The sequence below is a fragment of the Panthera pardus genome, unplaced genomic scaffold (assembly GCF_024362965.1).
Source record: "Panthera pardus isolate Hobbes unplaced genomic scaffold, ASM2436296v1 HiC_scaffold_12, whole genome shotgun sequence".
NCBI classification, from domain to species: domain Eukaryota; kingdom Metazoa; phylum Chordata; class Mammalia; order Carnivora; family Felidae; genus Panthera; species Panthera pardus.
Window position 1 is genome coordinate 812866 of NW_026526677.1, and position 14496 is coordinate 827361.

General features: G+C 68.5%; 1 protein-coding gene across 1 annotated transcript in view; it reads left to right on the forward strand.

The window, feature by feature from the left end:
- The first annotated feature begins 1960 nt into the window (after positions 1 to 1960).
- Positions 1961 to 14496, forward strand: part of MUC2 (mucin 2, oligomeric mucus/gel-forming) — a 28522-nt gene continuing 15986 nt past the window's right edge. The window contains exons 1-29 of the mRNA XM_053900051.1: positions 1961 to 2084; positions 2928 to 3198; positions 3763 to 3877; positions 4175 to 4265; positions 4349 to 4458; positions 4589 to 4799; positions 5578 to 5703; positions 6245 to 6362; positions 6707 to 6845; positions 6937 to 7044; positions 7131 to 7200; positions 7342 to 7479; positions 7578 to 7742; positions 8165 to 8259; positions 8504 to 8630; positions 8888 to 9143; positions 9235 to 9287; positions 9411 to 9511; positions 9876 to 10027; positions 10217 to 10355; positions 10580 to 10690; positions 10775 to 10954; positions 11061 to 11300; positions 11772 to 11928; positions 12119 to 12250; positions 12728 to 12875; positions 13243 to 13286; positions 13647 to 13832; positions 14191 to 14232. Of these exons, the coding sequence (XP_053756026.1) occupies positions 2009 to 2084; positions 2928 to 3198; positions 3763 to 3877; positions 4175 to 4265; positions 4349 to 4458; positions 4589 to 4799; positions 5578 to 5703; positions 6245 to 6362; positions 6707 to 6845; positions 6937 to 7044; positions 7131 to 7200; positions 7342 to 7479; positions 7578 to 7742; positions 8165 to 8259; positions 8504 to 8630; positions 8888 to 9143; positions 9235 to 9287; positions 9411 to 9511; positions 9876 to 10027; positions 10217 to 10355; positions 10580 to 10690; positions 10775 to 10954; positions 11061 to 11300; positions 11772 to 11928; positions 12119 to 12250; positions 12728 to 12875; positions 13243 to 13286; positions 13647 to 13832; positions 14191 to 14232 (3901 nt within the window). The 5' untranslated portion in view covers positions 1961 to 2008. The remainder of the gene's footprint in view (positions 2085 to 2927; positions 3199 to 3762; positions 3878 to 4174; positions 4266 to 4348; positions 4459 to 4588; positions 4800 to 5577; positions 5704 to 6244; positions 6363 to 6706; positions 6846 to 6936; positions 7045 to 7130; positions 7201 to 7341; positions 7480 to 7577; positions 7743 to 8164; positions 8260 to 8503; positions 8631 to 8887; positions 9144 to 9234; positions 9288 to 9410; positions 9512 to 9875; positions 10028 to 10216; positions 10356 to 10579; positions 10691 to 10774; positions 10955 to 11060; positions 11301 to 11771; positions 11929 to 12118; positions 12251 to 12727; positions 12876 to 13242; positions 13287 to 13646; positions 13833 to 14190; positions 14233 to 14496) is intronic.

Genomic DNA, 14496 nt, shown 5'->3' on the forward strand with positions numbered 1-14496 from the left:
CAGAGGAAGATACCCACCTTCTCAATCCCAGAGGAGGACACCACCTTCTCAGACTCCAGACTCCACCTTCTCAATCCCAGGGGAGGACTCCCACCTTCTCAATCCCAGGGGAGGACCCCACCTTCTCAATCCCAGGGGAGGACTCCACCTTCTCAATCCCAGGGGAGGACCCCCACCTTCTCAATCCCAGGTGAGGACGCCATCTTCTCAGACTCCAGGGGAGGACTCCCACCTTCTCAATCCCAGGGGAGGACTCCCACCTTCTCAATCACAGGGGAGGACCCCCACCTTCTCAATCCCAGAGGTGACTCACACCTTTTCAGACCCCAGAGGAGGACTCCCACCTTCTCAGACCCCAGGGGAGGACTCCCACCTTCTCAATCCCAGGAGAGGACCCCATTCTCAATCCCAGAGGAGAACTCCTGCCTCTCATACTCAGGGCAGGAGGGGCTGGGCTGGGTGTCCAGTGTCGGGCCAGGATTTCTCTGAATCCCAGCAGGGCAGAGGAAGCCTGGCATGGAAAATCACTGCCTTGGGGGGGCTGTGAGGGGCCCCTGTTCCTGGGTTTCCCCGGGGCTCAGTGCCAGCCTGTTCAGCCCCACGGGGAAGTGGCACAATGGGCCTGCTGGCCCAGCTGGCTCTGGTTTCCTAATCCCTGCTGCTCCTGGCTCAGGCCACATACTCGTGCCCGGGTCCCTGGGTCCCTGCAGAGAGGACAGTTCCTGGGCCTGGGGCTGGCGGCACAGTGGGATGGGAGGAGGCGCTCCATCCCAGGCCCCCCAGGAGTGCCAGGCTCACTGCCCCTGGCTCCCAGCCATCCTCTTAGACCCTGGGGGATCGGCCCCTTCTTGGGGCCCCAGGAATCATCGGGTGGCGTGAACAGGCTTCTCGTCCCTAGATGCTGTCACTGTGGTGCGGAGGTCTTGTCTGCGGAGGAAGGGCCCACACGGAGGCACAGGCCAAGGTGCTGACTCTAGCCGGGTCACTGTCTCCGAGGGCAGCCTGGGTCAGGGAGGAAGGGTGTCCCACGCCCCCACGCTCTGGGCATCCATCTCATCCAGAGTCTCAGTGATTGTTGACGTGAGTGCCCCCCGCCCACACCTGCCCCTGAAGCTCGGGGACGACTTGACTGTAATTTGTGGAGGCTGAGACTCGGTTCTCTCCCCACCTGCCAGGAGACAAAACTCCGGGCCAGGCAGGGGAGGCTAACAGCCTGGGGCCACGTTCCCCTCGAGGACGTCCACTCCCAGCCTCCTGCCGGCCCTCCCGTGTCCCAGAGGACGTGTTTCGGCACAGCGTCCCCTGGCTGGGCTTCCCAAGTTTCAGTTACAGGTAACTCCAGAGACTGGATCAGCCTGGGAACAGGAGGGGATTAGGGAGCGGGCGGAGCTGGGGGCCTGATGTTACCCAGTGGGCCGCCCTCCGAAACCAGCCAAGGAGCAGAGTCTGCACAGAGATGAGGCAGCCTCTGGGCCTCACCGGAGCCCACTGCCTTGGGGGGCTCGGGGCCCCAGTCGGGGCAGGGCCTCCGGAGCGGGAGAGCAGGGAGGGAGGAGCAAACACGGGGCAGTGGGCCTCCCTGGGAGCCCCCCTCAGGGAAGCACCTCCTGCAAACCTCGCTCTGCTGGGATGTGGGACAGGGTGGGCGGGGGCCAGGAGGACCAGGGGCCTGTGGGATGTGGGCGCGCAGGACCTCCCCGGGTGGGCCCTGTCCCGCTTGCTGCTGGGAGGGCGTGTTGTTCGGAACCGGGGTCATGGGTGCTGGGGCGTCCTGAGAAGGGCTAGCTTTACTGAGGGCTAATAAAAAGATAAACCACAGATAACTTGAATCAATATTTCCCAAGTGACACCACGGGAGCCCCCACAGCTGTTTTCCTGATAACCTGGCAAACGCCCCACCCACGCTTTGCCCCTCCCCTGCTCTCCCCGCCTCTGCCGGTCCTGCTGGGCCATATAAGGCCCGGACCCCTGCCCCAGTTGCTCTCCCCCACCACCCTTCTGAGCCACCATGGGGCTGCCGCTAGCCGGCCTGGTGGCTGTCTGCCTGGCCCTCAGCTCAGCTGGGGGTGCGGAGCTCCGGAGAGGTGAGAAGGTGGTCAGTGGCGTGTCCTGGGAGGCAGGACGGCCGAGGCAGCTCAGAGCGGAGGCCCTCCTCCGCCCAGCCTCTGGGGTGCACCGCTTGGGTCGGGCATCCTGCCCTCCGACTTTGGGTGGAAGGAAGGAGGAGGGAAGGTGGTCTTGGGTGCCTGTCATCCCTTTGAAGGTGATCTTCGGGCCAGAGTCTGTGGCCAGGTGGTGGTGCCAGGTCCAAACACCTGAGCTGGGCCTTTGTCCAGGGACCTGGTGGGTCGGGGGGGGGGGTGGGCAGGGGCAGTCGAGAGGGGCTGGGTGTCAGGGCCCCTTGGAGGGCCAAGGCCAAGGTAGCCCTTCCGCAAAGTGGGGTGTTGGCCGCGTGCCGAAGGGGTCACTCCAGACTGAAAAGAGTGGGAACGCGGGATGGGGGTGTCTCTGTCCCATTTGGGTGACAAAGCCGCTGGGTGTGGGAGGAAGTTGGCCCCAAATGTCTGGACACAAAGTGGGCACCCAGAGACGCCATCCTGGTGGGTGAGGGGCGGTGGGAGCAGGGGGATGCCGGACGGGGTGTGGCAGTGGTGGGGCAGGGGTCCCTGGACCAGGTGGACAGGGTGCCCTGGGCTCCGGGAAGTCTCTCTATCCTGCTTGGTGCCAGGCTGGGCACACGGGGGTGGCGGCTGGAAATGTCCTTTCAAGGGGCTGAGACCCCCTGGTCAGGGCGGCAAAGGTCCAGCAGGGGCCAGTCCCGCAGGATGGCCTCGTGGACGGTCCCCAGAGGGCAGCTGTGGGGCGGGGCCTTGGGACAGGCTTCCCGGGGCCTGGCCCGCTCACCCTGTGTGTCCCTGCTCCCCCAGAGGGCAGGACCCGGAACCATGGCCACAGCGTCTGCAGCACTTGGGGCGACTTCCACTATAAGACGTTCGACGGCGACATCTTCCGCTTCCCGGGCCTCTGCGACTACAACTTTGCGTCTGACTGCAGGGACTCCTACAAGGAGTTTGCAGTGCACCTGAAGCGGGGCCTGGGACGAGACGGGGCTCACCCCCAGCTCGACTACATCCTGCTGAACATCAAAGATGACACTATCTACCTCACCCACCAGCTGGCGGTGCTGAACGGGGCCGTGTGAGTGGGGCTGGGCGGCCCCGCGAGGCCCTCCACCAGCTAGGAGGGTGTCGGGTTTGAGTTCGGGTCACTGACCCATGCAACAAACACCTATGGGCCCCCGCCAGGAGCCCCCATGGGTGCGAGGGGCTTCACCCATCCTGTACTGGGGGCCCCAGGTCCCCCCCCCCCGTTACCCAGGCTCGAGTTACCCAAGGGGGGGCCGCGGGAGGCCCTCTCCCCTCCCCAGCTATTGTCCCCCATTGTCTCGGGAACAATGGGCTTTAAGCTGCATTCCTGCCCAGCCTCCTGCAGGGTGTGCCCTTTGTTTCCCCAGGGGGTTGTGTATAGGCCCAGGGGCACAGAGCTGGGGCCTGGAGGAGGGGCATAAAGAGGGACAGGGGCAGGCGGGAGGCCAGCCCGGCCAAGGTGGACAGGCTGCCCCGGAGGGTGGCCACGCCGTCCGTGGCCCTGGCACTGGGAGCGGAGGCCACCCCACCCACAGGACGTGCAGCCTCAGTCCCCTCTGGGCAGTGGGTGACTGTGTGGGCCTGCGCGTGACTCCCTCCCGGCGCCCCTCCCCAGGGTCAGCACCCCGCACTATAGCCCCGGGCTGCTCATTGAGAAGAGCGACGTCTATACCAAGGTCTACTCCCGCGTGGGACTCACCCTCATGTGGAACCGGGAAGACTCCCTCATGGTGGGTGCAGCCCCCGCCACAGCCAGGGGTGCCTAGCGGAGCTCAGGGGCCAGCGGACCGGCCCCCGTCACGAGCGGATCGGCAGCAGAGGGGGCCCCTCGGGGCCCAGGGTGCGGGGGGAGGCGGGCTGGCCCTTCGCCCACCCCCCACCCCTGTCCTGGTCCTCAGCGATCCCCGGTGCCAGGACACCCCGGGGCTGACCCCAGCCTCCTGTCGTACCGGGTGCCCGAGCGGAGGGAGGTGCTGGGGACCAGCCTGGCCGTGGTCCCGCTCACCTGCCTCCCGTTCCCCTTCCAGCTGGAGCTGGACAGTAAGTTCCGGAACCACACGTGTGGCCTCTGCGGGGACTACAACGGCCTGCACGTCTATTCAGAGTTCCTCTCTGACGGTAGGGTCTCCTTGGGGGCCTGGCGGGCGGGGCGTGGGCGCTGGGTCCCTGCCGCTGCCCCGCTGACAGGCCTGTGCCCCCAGGTGTGTCCTTCAGTGCCATCGAGTTTGGGAACATGCAGAAGATCAAAAAGCCCGGGGCGGTGTGCGAGGACCCCGAGGAGGAGCCCGCGGGAGAGTCCTGCTCTGAGCACGTGAGTCGCTGGCGGGGGAGGAGCCGTTCCCGGGAGGGAGGCGGGGGAGGGGGGGTGCGTCTGGGGGTGTCGCGGAGAAGAGGAGGGCGGGAGCGGCCCTCATCCCCTCACCCCCGCGTCTGTCTGCCAGCGCGCCGAGTGTGAGAGGCTGCTGACGGGCTCGGCCTTCGAGGACTGCCTGGGCCTGGTGCCGCTGGAGCTGTACGTGCAGGCCTGCGTGCAGGACCGCTGCCGGTGCCCGCTGGGCGCCTCCTGCATCTGCAGCAGCCTCGCCGAGTTCTCCCGCCAGTGCTCGCACGCGGGCGGCCGGCCGGGCACCTGGAGGACCCCCGTGTTCTGCCGTAAGCGCCGCGGTGCCGCCGGGCGGGTGGGGGCATGGGCACCGCGGGGCCCTCGGGGCGGGGGCCGTCCAGGGACGGGGCGGCCTGGTGCCCTGCATCCCGGGCCCTGTACCCTGGGCCCCCTGCACCCGGCCCCCTACACCTCGGCCCACTTGTACCCCAGCCCCCCGTACCCTAGCCCCCTTGTACCCTGGCCCCCCGTACCCGGCCCTGCTGTACCCCAGCCCCCTGTACCCCAGCCTCCCTGCACCCTGGCCCCCTGCACCCTGGCCCCCTTGTACCCCGGCCCCCCTGCATCCCGGCCCCCTGCACCCCGGGCCCCCTGAATCCCGTGCCCCCTGCATCGTGGCTGCCTTGCATCCCGGCCCCACAGTACGCTGGGCCCCCTGCACCCCAGCCCCACTGTACCCGGCCCCTTGTACCCTGGCCTCCCTGCACCCCGGCCCCCCAGTACCCCAGCCCTCCTGCACCCCAGGCCCCCTGTACCCCGGGCCCCCTAAATCCCGGGCCCCCTGCATCCCAGCCCCGTTGTACCCTGGGCCCCCTGCACCCCGGCCCCGCTGTACCCCGGCCCCCTGTACCCCAGCCCCCTGCACCCCGGCCCCCTTGTACCCCGGCCCCTGTACCCTAGGCCCCTGCACCCCGGCCCCCTTGTACCCCGGGCCCCTGTACCCTAGCCCCCTGCACCCTGGCCCCCCTGCATCCCGGCCCCCCGCACCCCGGGCCCCCTGTACCCCTGCGTACGTGTCCGCTCAGGGGCCTGCCTTTGCCTTTGCAGCCAAGAGCTGCCCCAGGAACATGGTTTACCTGGAGAGTGGCTCACCCTGCATGGACACCTGCTCACACCTGGGAATCAGCAACCTGTGTGAGGAGCACCGCATGGACGGCTGTTTTTGCCCGGAAGGTGTGTGCTGTGGAGGCCTCGGGGCGGTGGCTGGTGGGTGGGCGCTGCCCTGAGATGGCCCGCCCAGGCCCGTGTGCCCTGGGACCGGGGGACGGTGGGGGGAGGTCAGCGATGGCGCTGGACGCGAGGGGCGGTGCCCTCTTCCCTGACACTGGGTAGAAGGGACACAGAAGCTGAAGACTGCCTCCCAAGTGCACACAGTGGGGCTTCAGGGAGTCTCGGTGGGAGGACTCCTTCCTGGTCATCACCCCGAGAGCACCTGTCCCGCTGCCCTGCTCACAGAGCCTGGAGGCCCCCAGGGAGGTGGTCTGGAGGCTGTGTTCCCAAGGCAGATCCCTGACCGGGTGATGTGTGGGGGCACAGGTGTCCCCGAAGGACCAGAGGGGCCTGCGGGTGGGAGGCCTGGCTGGCAACCCCACCTGGGAGATTGCCCCATCACAGGCCAGCCCGGGGCTGCGGCCCTGCCGGAGAAAGCCCCGCTGTGGGGATTCTGGGGTTTTCCGAGGCTGGCCGAGGATAACGTCTCTTCCCTACCGTCCAGGCACTGTGTACGATGACATTGAGGGCAGAGGCTGCATTCCCGTCAGCCAATGTCACTGCAAGGTCCACGGGCACCTGTACTTGCCCGGCCAGCAGATCACCAACGACTGCGAGCAGTGGTGGGTCCTGGGTCCCGGGCTGGGGGCCTTGGGCTGGGGGCCGGTGGGCTGGGGGCTGGGGCCCCGGGCTGGGAGCTGGTGGGCTGGGGGCCGGTGGGCTGAGGGCCCTGGGCTGGGGGGGCGGTTTCCTGGGCTCAGTGCCCTGGGCTGGGAGCCTTGGGCTAGGGGCCGGTGGGCTGGGGGCTGGTGGGTCTGGGGTCTGGGGCCCTGGGCTGGGAGCTGGTGGGCTGGGGGCCTTGCGCTGGGGGCCAGTGGGCTGGGTGCCCTGGGCTGGGAGCCTTGGGCTAGGGGCCGGTGGGCTGGAGGGGGCAGCTGAGCCTGACCCTGTGCCCCATGGCCCACAGCATCTGCACCGCCGGCCGCTGGGTGTGCAAAGACCTGCCATGCCCAGGCACCTGCGCCCTGGAGGGCGGCTCCCACATCTCCACCTTTGACGGGAAGAAGTACACTTTCCACGGGGACTGCTACTACGTGCTGGTCAAGGTAGCTGGCCGGGCGGCGAGCGGGCACGGCTGGCTCCCGGCCCTGCATCTGGCTCTGTGTGGGTCGCTGCCACAGTCCCTGTCCCCTGCAGGGCGACCACGACTCCTACGCCCTCCTGGGTGAGCTGGCCCCCTGCGGCTCCACGGACAAGCAGACCTGCCTGAAGACGGCGGTGCTGCTGACCGACAACAAGAAGAACGTGGGTGCCCCCGCCCCTCCCCGCCCGGTGCCCCTGGGCCCCCAGGGCCCCTCTCAGCCCCACCGTCCCCTCTGCCTGTCCCGCAGGTGGTGGCCTTCAAGTCGGACGGCAGCGTGCTGCTGAATGAGCTGCAGGTGAACTTGCCCCACGTGACTGGTGAGTCCTGCCCCCTCCCCCCCCCCCCATGACTGGTGGGTCCATGGGACGCCCAGTCGGGGGTGGCGCTGGAGGAGGTGCAGCCCCCTGCAGCTCCAGAGCCCCTGCCGACGAGGGGGACCCCCGCCCCCTGCCTTGCAGCCAGCTTCTCCATCTTCCAACCATCCTCCCACCACCTCATGGTGAACACCGCCTTCGGCCTCAGGCTGCAGGTGCAGCTGGTGCCCGTGATGCAGCTGTTTGTGACGTTGGACCAGGCCGCCCAGGGGCGCGTGCAGGGTGAGTGGTGCCCTCGGCCCGCCCCCGCAAGGGCCCCGCTCGCTCGGGGCCTGCCCCCTGGCGCCCTGCCCCTTCCCAACCCTGTCCCGGCCCCTCAGGCCTCTGCGGGAACTTCAACGGCCTGGAAGGGGATGACTTCAAGACGGCGGGCGGGCTGGTGGAGGCCACGGGGGCCGGCTTCGCCAACACGTGGAAGGCCCAGTCGAGTTGCCACGACAAGCTGGACTGGCTGGAGGACCCCTGCTCCCTCAACATCGAGAGCGGTGAGGCTCGGCCCCGCCGGGTGCACGGGACGCCCCGCGGGACCCGTTGGCCGGGTGGGGCTGGGGGGGGGGGGGCGGCTGGCCAGCCTGTCCAGCTGCTGCTTTCTGCCGCGTGGCTGGGTAGGGTGGTCCACGGTGGCTGCCCGCCAAGAGTCACCGCGGAGGGGCCAGGCTTGCTCGCTAATCACTGGGTGGTGGCCCTCGCCCAGGGGCTGGTCTGGGGACATGACACGTGCCTTCCCACCCACCGGGTCAGGGCAGGTTGAGCGTGGGGCGGCTGTGGGGGTGTGGCCTCGCATTGGGCTGGAGGGGACTGGGCTCCAGGGGACCGAGTGGGTTCCAGCCTGGGCGGCCAGGCAGCGGGGCTCAGGGGACCTGCTGGAGGGGCCTGCCCCTGCTGAGGCTCTGTCCCTCCTCTGCAGCCAACTACGCGGAGCACTGGTGCTCCCTGCTGAAGAAGACAGAGACCCCCTTCGGCAGGTGCCACTCAGCCGTGGACCCCTCGGAGTATTACAAGGTGGGTGGGACCCGCGTGGGCACTGCCCGTCGCCCGATCTTGCCCGGGAGGTGCGCTCTGTGCGTCGGGCCGAGCCCGACACTTGGCCTCGAGTCTCCCCCTGGGAGCTGCCGACCGTCAGCACGTGCGCGCGCGGGGGTGCCTGCGTGGGTTTGCCCCTTGCCGGGTGGGAGCCGGTGCGTGTGTGTGCACGCGTGTGCGTGAGCTGCTTCCCTCGTTCACTGCGGGCCTCACTTTCCCCCAGAGGTGCAAGTACGATACGTGTAACTGCCAGAACAGCGAAGACTGCATGTGCGCCGCCCTGTCCTCCTATGCCCGCGCCTGCGCCACCAAGGGCGTCATGCTGTGGGGGTGGCGGGAGCAAGTCTGCAGTGAGTGCCAGCCCCCGCGGGGTGTCTGGCGTCCCCCGTGGCGGGAGGGGTCAGCCCCGCTGTTCCGTGCTGGCAGGGCGGGGCCCAGAACCGCGGCCCGGGGTTCCCGGGGGGCGGGGTTCCCGTGCGCCATCTCAGGGAGACTGCCCTCGTGGGCCCCTTGGCTGGGGTGGGGCTCAGGGACGGCCAGTGGGGCGGGGAGCGGGGGGGCCGGGGGCCGTCCCTGCGCCCCTCACGCCCGCCCCGCGCCTCCGCAGACAAGGACTTGGGCTCCTGCCCCAGCTCACAGATCTTCCTGTACAACCTGACCACCTGCCAGCCCACCTGCCGCTCGCTCTCCGAGGCCGACACCCACTGCCTCAAGGGCTTTGCCCCGGTGGACGGCTGCGGCTGCCCCGACCACACCTTCCTGGATGAGAAGGGCCGCTGTGTGCCCCTGGCCAAGTGCTCTTGCTATCACCGCGGCCTCTACCTGGAGGCCGGGGAAGTGGTCCTGCGGCAGGGGGAGCGATGGTAGGCGGCCTGGGGTTGGGGGGCACGGGGGGACCCACGGGCCCGCCCGCCCCCACGAGGGGCCTGTTCACCTCCTGCCTCTTCCCCTCAGCGTTTGCCGGAACGGCAGGCTTCAGTGCGTCCAGATCCAGCTGATCGGCCTTCGTAAGTAGTAGCCTGCGCGTGCCTGGCTCCCCACCCCTCACTCATCCCCGCCTGCTGAGCCCCCCCCCGCCCCGCCCCCAGCCCGACCTCCACTGAGCCCAGGCGGCCCCCTCTGTCCCACAGGCTGTCAGGCCCCAAAGATCCACGTGGATTGCAACAACCTGACAGCGCTGGCCATCCAGAACCCGCGACCCACCAGCTGCCAGACGCTGGCTGCCGGCCACGTGCGTGTGGGGGCCGCCGTGGGGGGGGAGGGTGTCCCCAGGCGTCCACACTGGCCCCGGGACCTGGATGTTGGGTCCCGCGCGCACACGGGCCTCACTGGCCCTCCCTGTCCCCGGGCGGGGGAGGTGGTGGCCGGCCGGCCCCCCGTCCGGCCCACTGAGGGCTCGGTGGCCAGCGTAGGGACCCTCGGCCGGCAGCCCTCGCCTGTACCCCGGCCCAGGGCAGAGCCCGAGAGAGGAGAGAGGGCCGGGGTCTGTGGGTGGGGAAGGGACAGAGGGGTGTCTGCCAGGGTCAGGAAAGGGGGCGGCAGTGACGGGGCCAGCCCGGAAGCAAATCCCTGAACGCCACTCCGGCCCCCTGCAGTACCAGACGGAGTGCATCAGCGGCTGTGTTTGCCCGGACGGGCTGCTGGATGACGGCCGCGGCGGCTGCGTCCTGGAAGAGCAGTGTCCCTGTGTGCACAACAAGGACCTGTACTCCCCCGGGGACAAGATCAAGGTGGACTGCAACACCTGGTGAGTGGCCCTCTGACCCCGGCCCCAGGCGCTCTGGCGGGGGCGGGGGGGGGGGGGGGGTGTGGGTGTGGTTCGTGAGCCGCTCCGGGGCTGTCCGCACAGCGCCCGGCCCGCCGGGCTCCCTCTGAGCAGGGGTGGGGGGACTTGCACCCCCATGGCCCCTCCAGGCCCCCTTCCCACTCTCCTCAGCACCTGCCGGAGGGGCCGCTGGGCGTGCACGCAGGCCGTGTGCTACGGCTCCTGCTCCATCTACGGAAGTGGCCACTACATCACGTTCGACGGAAAGCACTACGACTTTGATGGACACTGTTCCTACGTGGCGGCTCAGGTGAGGCCAGCGGCGTGGCCCTGCCCCCGGCCCGTGGCCCCGCACCACGTCCTAAAGCCACTCTCAGCCCACCAAGAAGGGGTCCCCAGTGAGGGGCCCGGGGAGTGAGGGGCTTGTGTGTGCCGTTAAGGGCCCCCTTTTACCAGAGGAGGGCTGAGGCTGGGTGGGGGCCCGGGGCAGCGGTGGCCGGGCCAGTGTGGCTCACGTCCCCCGTGGGTCCCCAGGACTACTGTGGCCACAACTCCTCACTGGGCTCCTTCAGCATCATCACCGAGAATGTTCCCTGTGGCACCACGGGCGTCACCTGCTCCAAGGCCATCAAAATCTTCATGGGGGTGAGTGCCGCCTGATGCCGGGGCCGCGCGAGCCCTCGGGGATGCTCCGGGCGCCCAGTGACAGGGCCTCTCCCCTGGGCACAGAGTCTGGAGCTGAAGCTGGAGGGCAAGCACCGCGTGGTGATCCAGCGAGACGTGGGCCACCACGTGTCCTACACCACGCGGGAGGTGGGCCAGTACCTGGTGGTAGAGTCCAGCGTGGGCGTCATCGTCATCTGGGACAAGAGGACCACCGTCTTCATCAAGCTGGCGCCGTCCTACGAGGTGCGTGGCGGCGCCCGGCTGCCGGGCCCCCGGGGCGCAGGAGGGGCCGAGCCACCCTCCCGGGCGGGAGCCGCCTCACCACGCCCGGGGCTCGCTGCCTCCGCAGGGCACGGTGTGCGGGCTGTGTGGGAACTTCGACCGCCGCTCCAGCAACGACTTCACCACGAGGGACCACATGGTGGTGGACAGCGAGCTGGACTTCGGGAACAGCTGGAAGGAGGCCCCCACCTGCCCAGACGTGAGCTTCACCCCGGAGCCCTGCGTCCTGAGGCCGCACCGCCTCTCCTGGGCCGAGAAGCAGTGCAGTATCATCAAGAGCCGGGTCTTCGCCGTCTGCCACAGCAAGGTGCGTGGGCGGGGCCGTGGCGGCGGGCCTGGGCGGGGCCGTGCGCGTGGGCGGGGCCGTAGGCGGGGCCGTGGCGGTGGACCGCATGGATCCTTGCGCAGGGTGGCCCTTCTTGCTCCCGCCGAGGAGCGCCCTGAGGTCACCGTGTGCCTCCTCTCCTCCAGCTTCAGCTCCATTTTCTGGCCTTTACCAGAGGCCCTGCCCTCCCGGAGACCCCTGGCTGGGTCCCCAGCCCTCATGTCTTCCAGGGAGGGAGAAAGGACGGAAGCTCCGGGCAGTGGGGGGGGGGGGGGGGGGGGGGGGGGGGGGAGGGGTGGCCCCCTGTCTCTGGACCTCCCGTGCCGGCCCCCTGGGAGGCTAGTGCTGGGTGACCGTGCCCTGCCCTGGGGGTCCTGAGCTCCTCGGCTGCAGGGGCAGGCCTGGCCCCATGAGGGCAGTGCGGGCCCAGGGCACAGAGGTCTTCTCCCCCAGGTGGACCCCAAGCCCTTCTACGAGGCCTGCGTCCATGACTCGTGCTCCTGCGACACGGGCGGGGACTGTGAGTGCTTTTGCTCTGCCGTGGCCTCATACGCCCAGGCGTGCACGAAGGAGGGGGCCTGCGTGTTCTGGAGGACGCCAGACCTGTGCCGTGAGTGCCCGCCTGTCCTGGGGCGGGGGCCACACTGCGGGTGGGCTGGCCCTCCTTACCCACCCAAGGGATGGAGTGTTTGCAGCCTCTTTCCCTCCGGAGAGCTGTTGCTCGGGGCCAGGGTGGCGTGTGGGCTGCCAGAAGGGAGCTGGCCTCGTGCTCCCTGGATCTGACCCCGCGTCCCCCACAGCCATCTTCTGTGACTACTACAACCCCCCGGACGAGTGCGAGTGGCACTACGAGCCGTGTGGGAACCGCAGCTTTGAGACCTGCAGGACGGTCAACGGGATCCACTCCAACATCTCCGTGTCCTACCTGGAGGGTGAGCGTGCCCCGGGGGCCGAGGCACAGGGTCCTCTGCAGACCCGCAGGGTCGCCTGGGAGAGGCCCCGTGGGGCTGGGGACCTGAGGTCCGGGGCGGACCAGGCCCACCTCGCTGTAAAGCCAAGACCCCACCCAGGCGGGGAGGCGGAAGGAAGCAGGACGGGCGGGTGTCTCACCCAGGGGTCCCGGGGAACCTCCTCAGGGCCTTGGAGTTGAGAACTAGGGATGTGAAGGGGTGAGCCACCTGCAGGTCTGGGGAGGGAGTGCCCTTCCCCACCTCCCCAGGAGGCTGGGAGGGTCCTGGCCATCCCTTTGGCCCTATGGCAGTGTGCAGGGCCCAGCGAGGGGGGGGGACCTAGGACTTCCCGGAGGAACCTCCTGGAGAGAAGGCCCTGACACGGTGGGCACGACGGTGGGGTCTGGAGGATGTGCGATCCTCCGTGGCGGTCCAAGCCCTGTGCCCTGTGCCTACCAGGCTGCTACCCGCGGTGCCCCAAGGACAGGCCCATCTACGACGAGGACAGGAAGAAGTGCGTCACGGCCGACCAGTGTGGCTGCTACGTCGAGGACACCCATTACCCACCTGGAGCGTCCGTGCCCTCCGACGAGGACTGCCAGTCTTGGTACCTAAGTTCGCCCTGCAGGGAGCCCGGGGGAGGTCGGGCGCACGCGTGACGTGGCTTCATGTGCACAGGTGCACACGCGAGCATATACCTACACGCACACACCACGCATCCGTGTGTGTGGGTGTGGATGCACTGCCAGGGGCGCACACCCGCAGGTATAGACACGGGAACAGGACGTGGAGGCCAGCCTGTCTCTTCTCAGCCTCCTGCTCTGTCTGGCCTTCGCCTACCTCAGCTTGTCCTCCTCGGCCCACAGCTAGACCCCAGTGGGCAGGCTCCTTTGGAGCTGCACCCGGGGTGCACCAGGGAGGGCCTGGGCGGGGGGTGTGTGCTCGGGGTCTGGAGCTCCGTGCTTGCTTTGCAGCATGTGTACCGACTCCTCGGAAGTTGTCTGCCGGCCCGAAGAAGGTGAGCTGCCCTCCCGCCCAGGAGAGCCACCAAGCTGCCTGTCCCTGGACTGTGGGGGTGGGGCCCAGTGTCACCCTCCCCTGCTCCTGCGGTCCCCAGAGGCCCTTCCTGGCTCAGAGCCGGCTCTGACTTGCACCGGCCTCCCCAGGCCTGTGATGAGGGGCCGAGGTCACCCCTTGTGCCATTCGGCTTCTGCGCTCCGATGGGTTTCTGGGGGTGGAGTCCCGGTGGCAGATCGGTCTGCCGCTAGTCGGGGCTGGGGTACACCTAGTCTTTCTCTGATTGGGACAGGCAGGGGGTGTTCGAGAGGCTCTGTCTTGTCCTTGCCGTGTTGACCTTGGCCTCCCGCCCGTCCCCCAGGGAAGATTCTCAACTATACCCAGGATGGGTCTTTCTGCTACTGGGTGATCTGCGGTCCCAACGGGACGGTGGAGAAACACTTCAACATCTGCCGGTCTACCTCGCCCCCCTCGTCCTCCTTGCCACCCTCCACCACCCCCGTCACCAGCACCACGAGTACCACCCCCACCCCCATCCCCAGCACAGGTGAGGCCCCGGGCCCAGCTGAAATGGGGGGGGGGTGCGCAGCTCACAGGCGTCTCTGTTCAGGGGACGTCACCGGGGCCCCTGGCCTGCCGAGTTGAGATGTGGCATCAGGACCAAACCCTGAGCCCAGACCTAGGGACACTTCCCGAACCCGCGAGAAAATACCCCTGAGGCTTAGAGACAGAGGAAGGTCCTTAAATCCCCCCATGGTTGTTCTCACTGAGGTGGTAGCCGTCACCGGACGAGCCACGGGGGTGTGGTAGCCACGGGAAAAAGGGACTTGTAAAAATTATAGAACAGTTTTAAAGATGTCAAAATCTCTAGTGACAGCCTCCTTTCCTTTCTGGCTCTTGTTCAGCAAAGACCGTCTCCTCAACGACCCCGTCCTCAGCCACTCCCAGTAAGTTGTGTGGGCAGCGTCCCCGAGGCGGGTGGGTGCGGGGGGCAGGGCACCCGGAGCTGCTCCGGGAACTGCCCAGGAGATGCGGATGTGGGGCCCGCGGCCCGTGCTGCTCACTTCACCAGACAGGGTGCTTTGGGTGGCACGACCCCCTGGGACTCACGGGTGCCTGGCTGACGCACGGGGGAAGGAGCGGCTCGGGGTGACACTGTTGTTCAAGCGTCCAGACCGAGCCCCTTCCCGTGGGCTTTCTCATCGGAATGG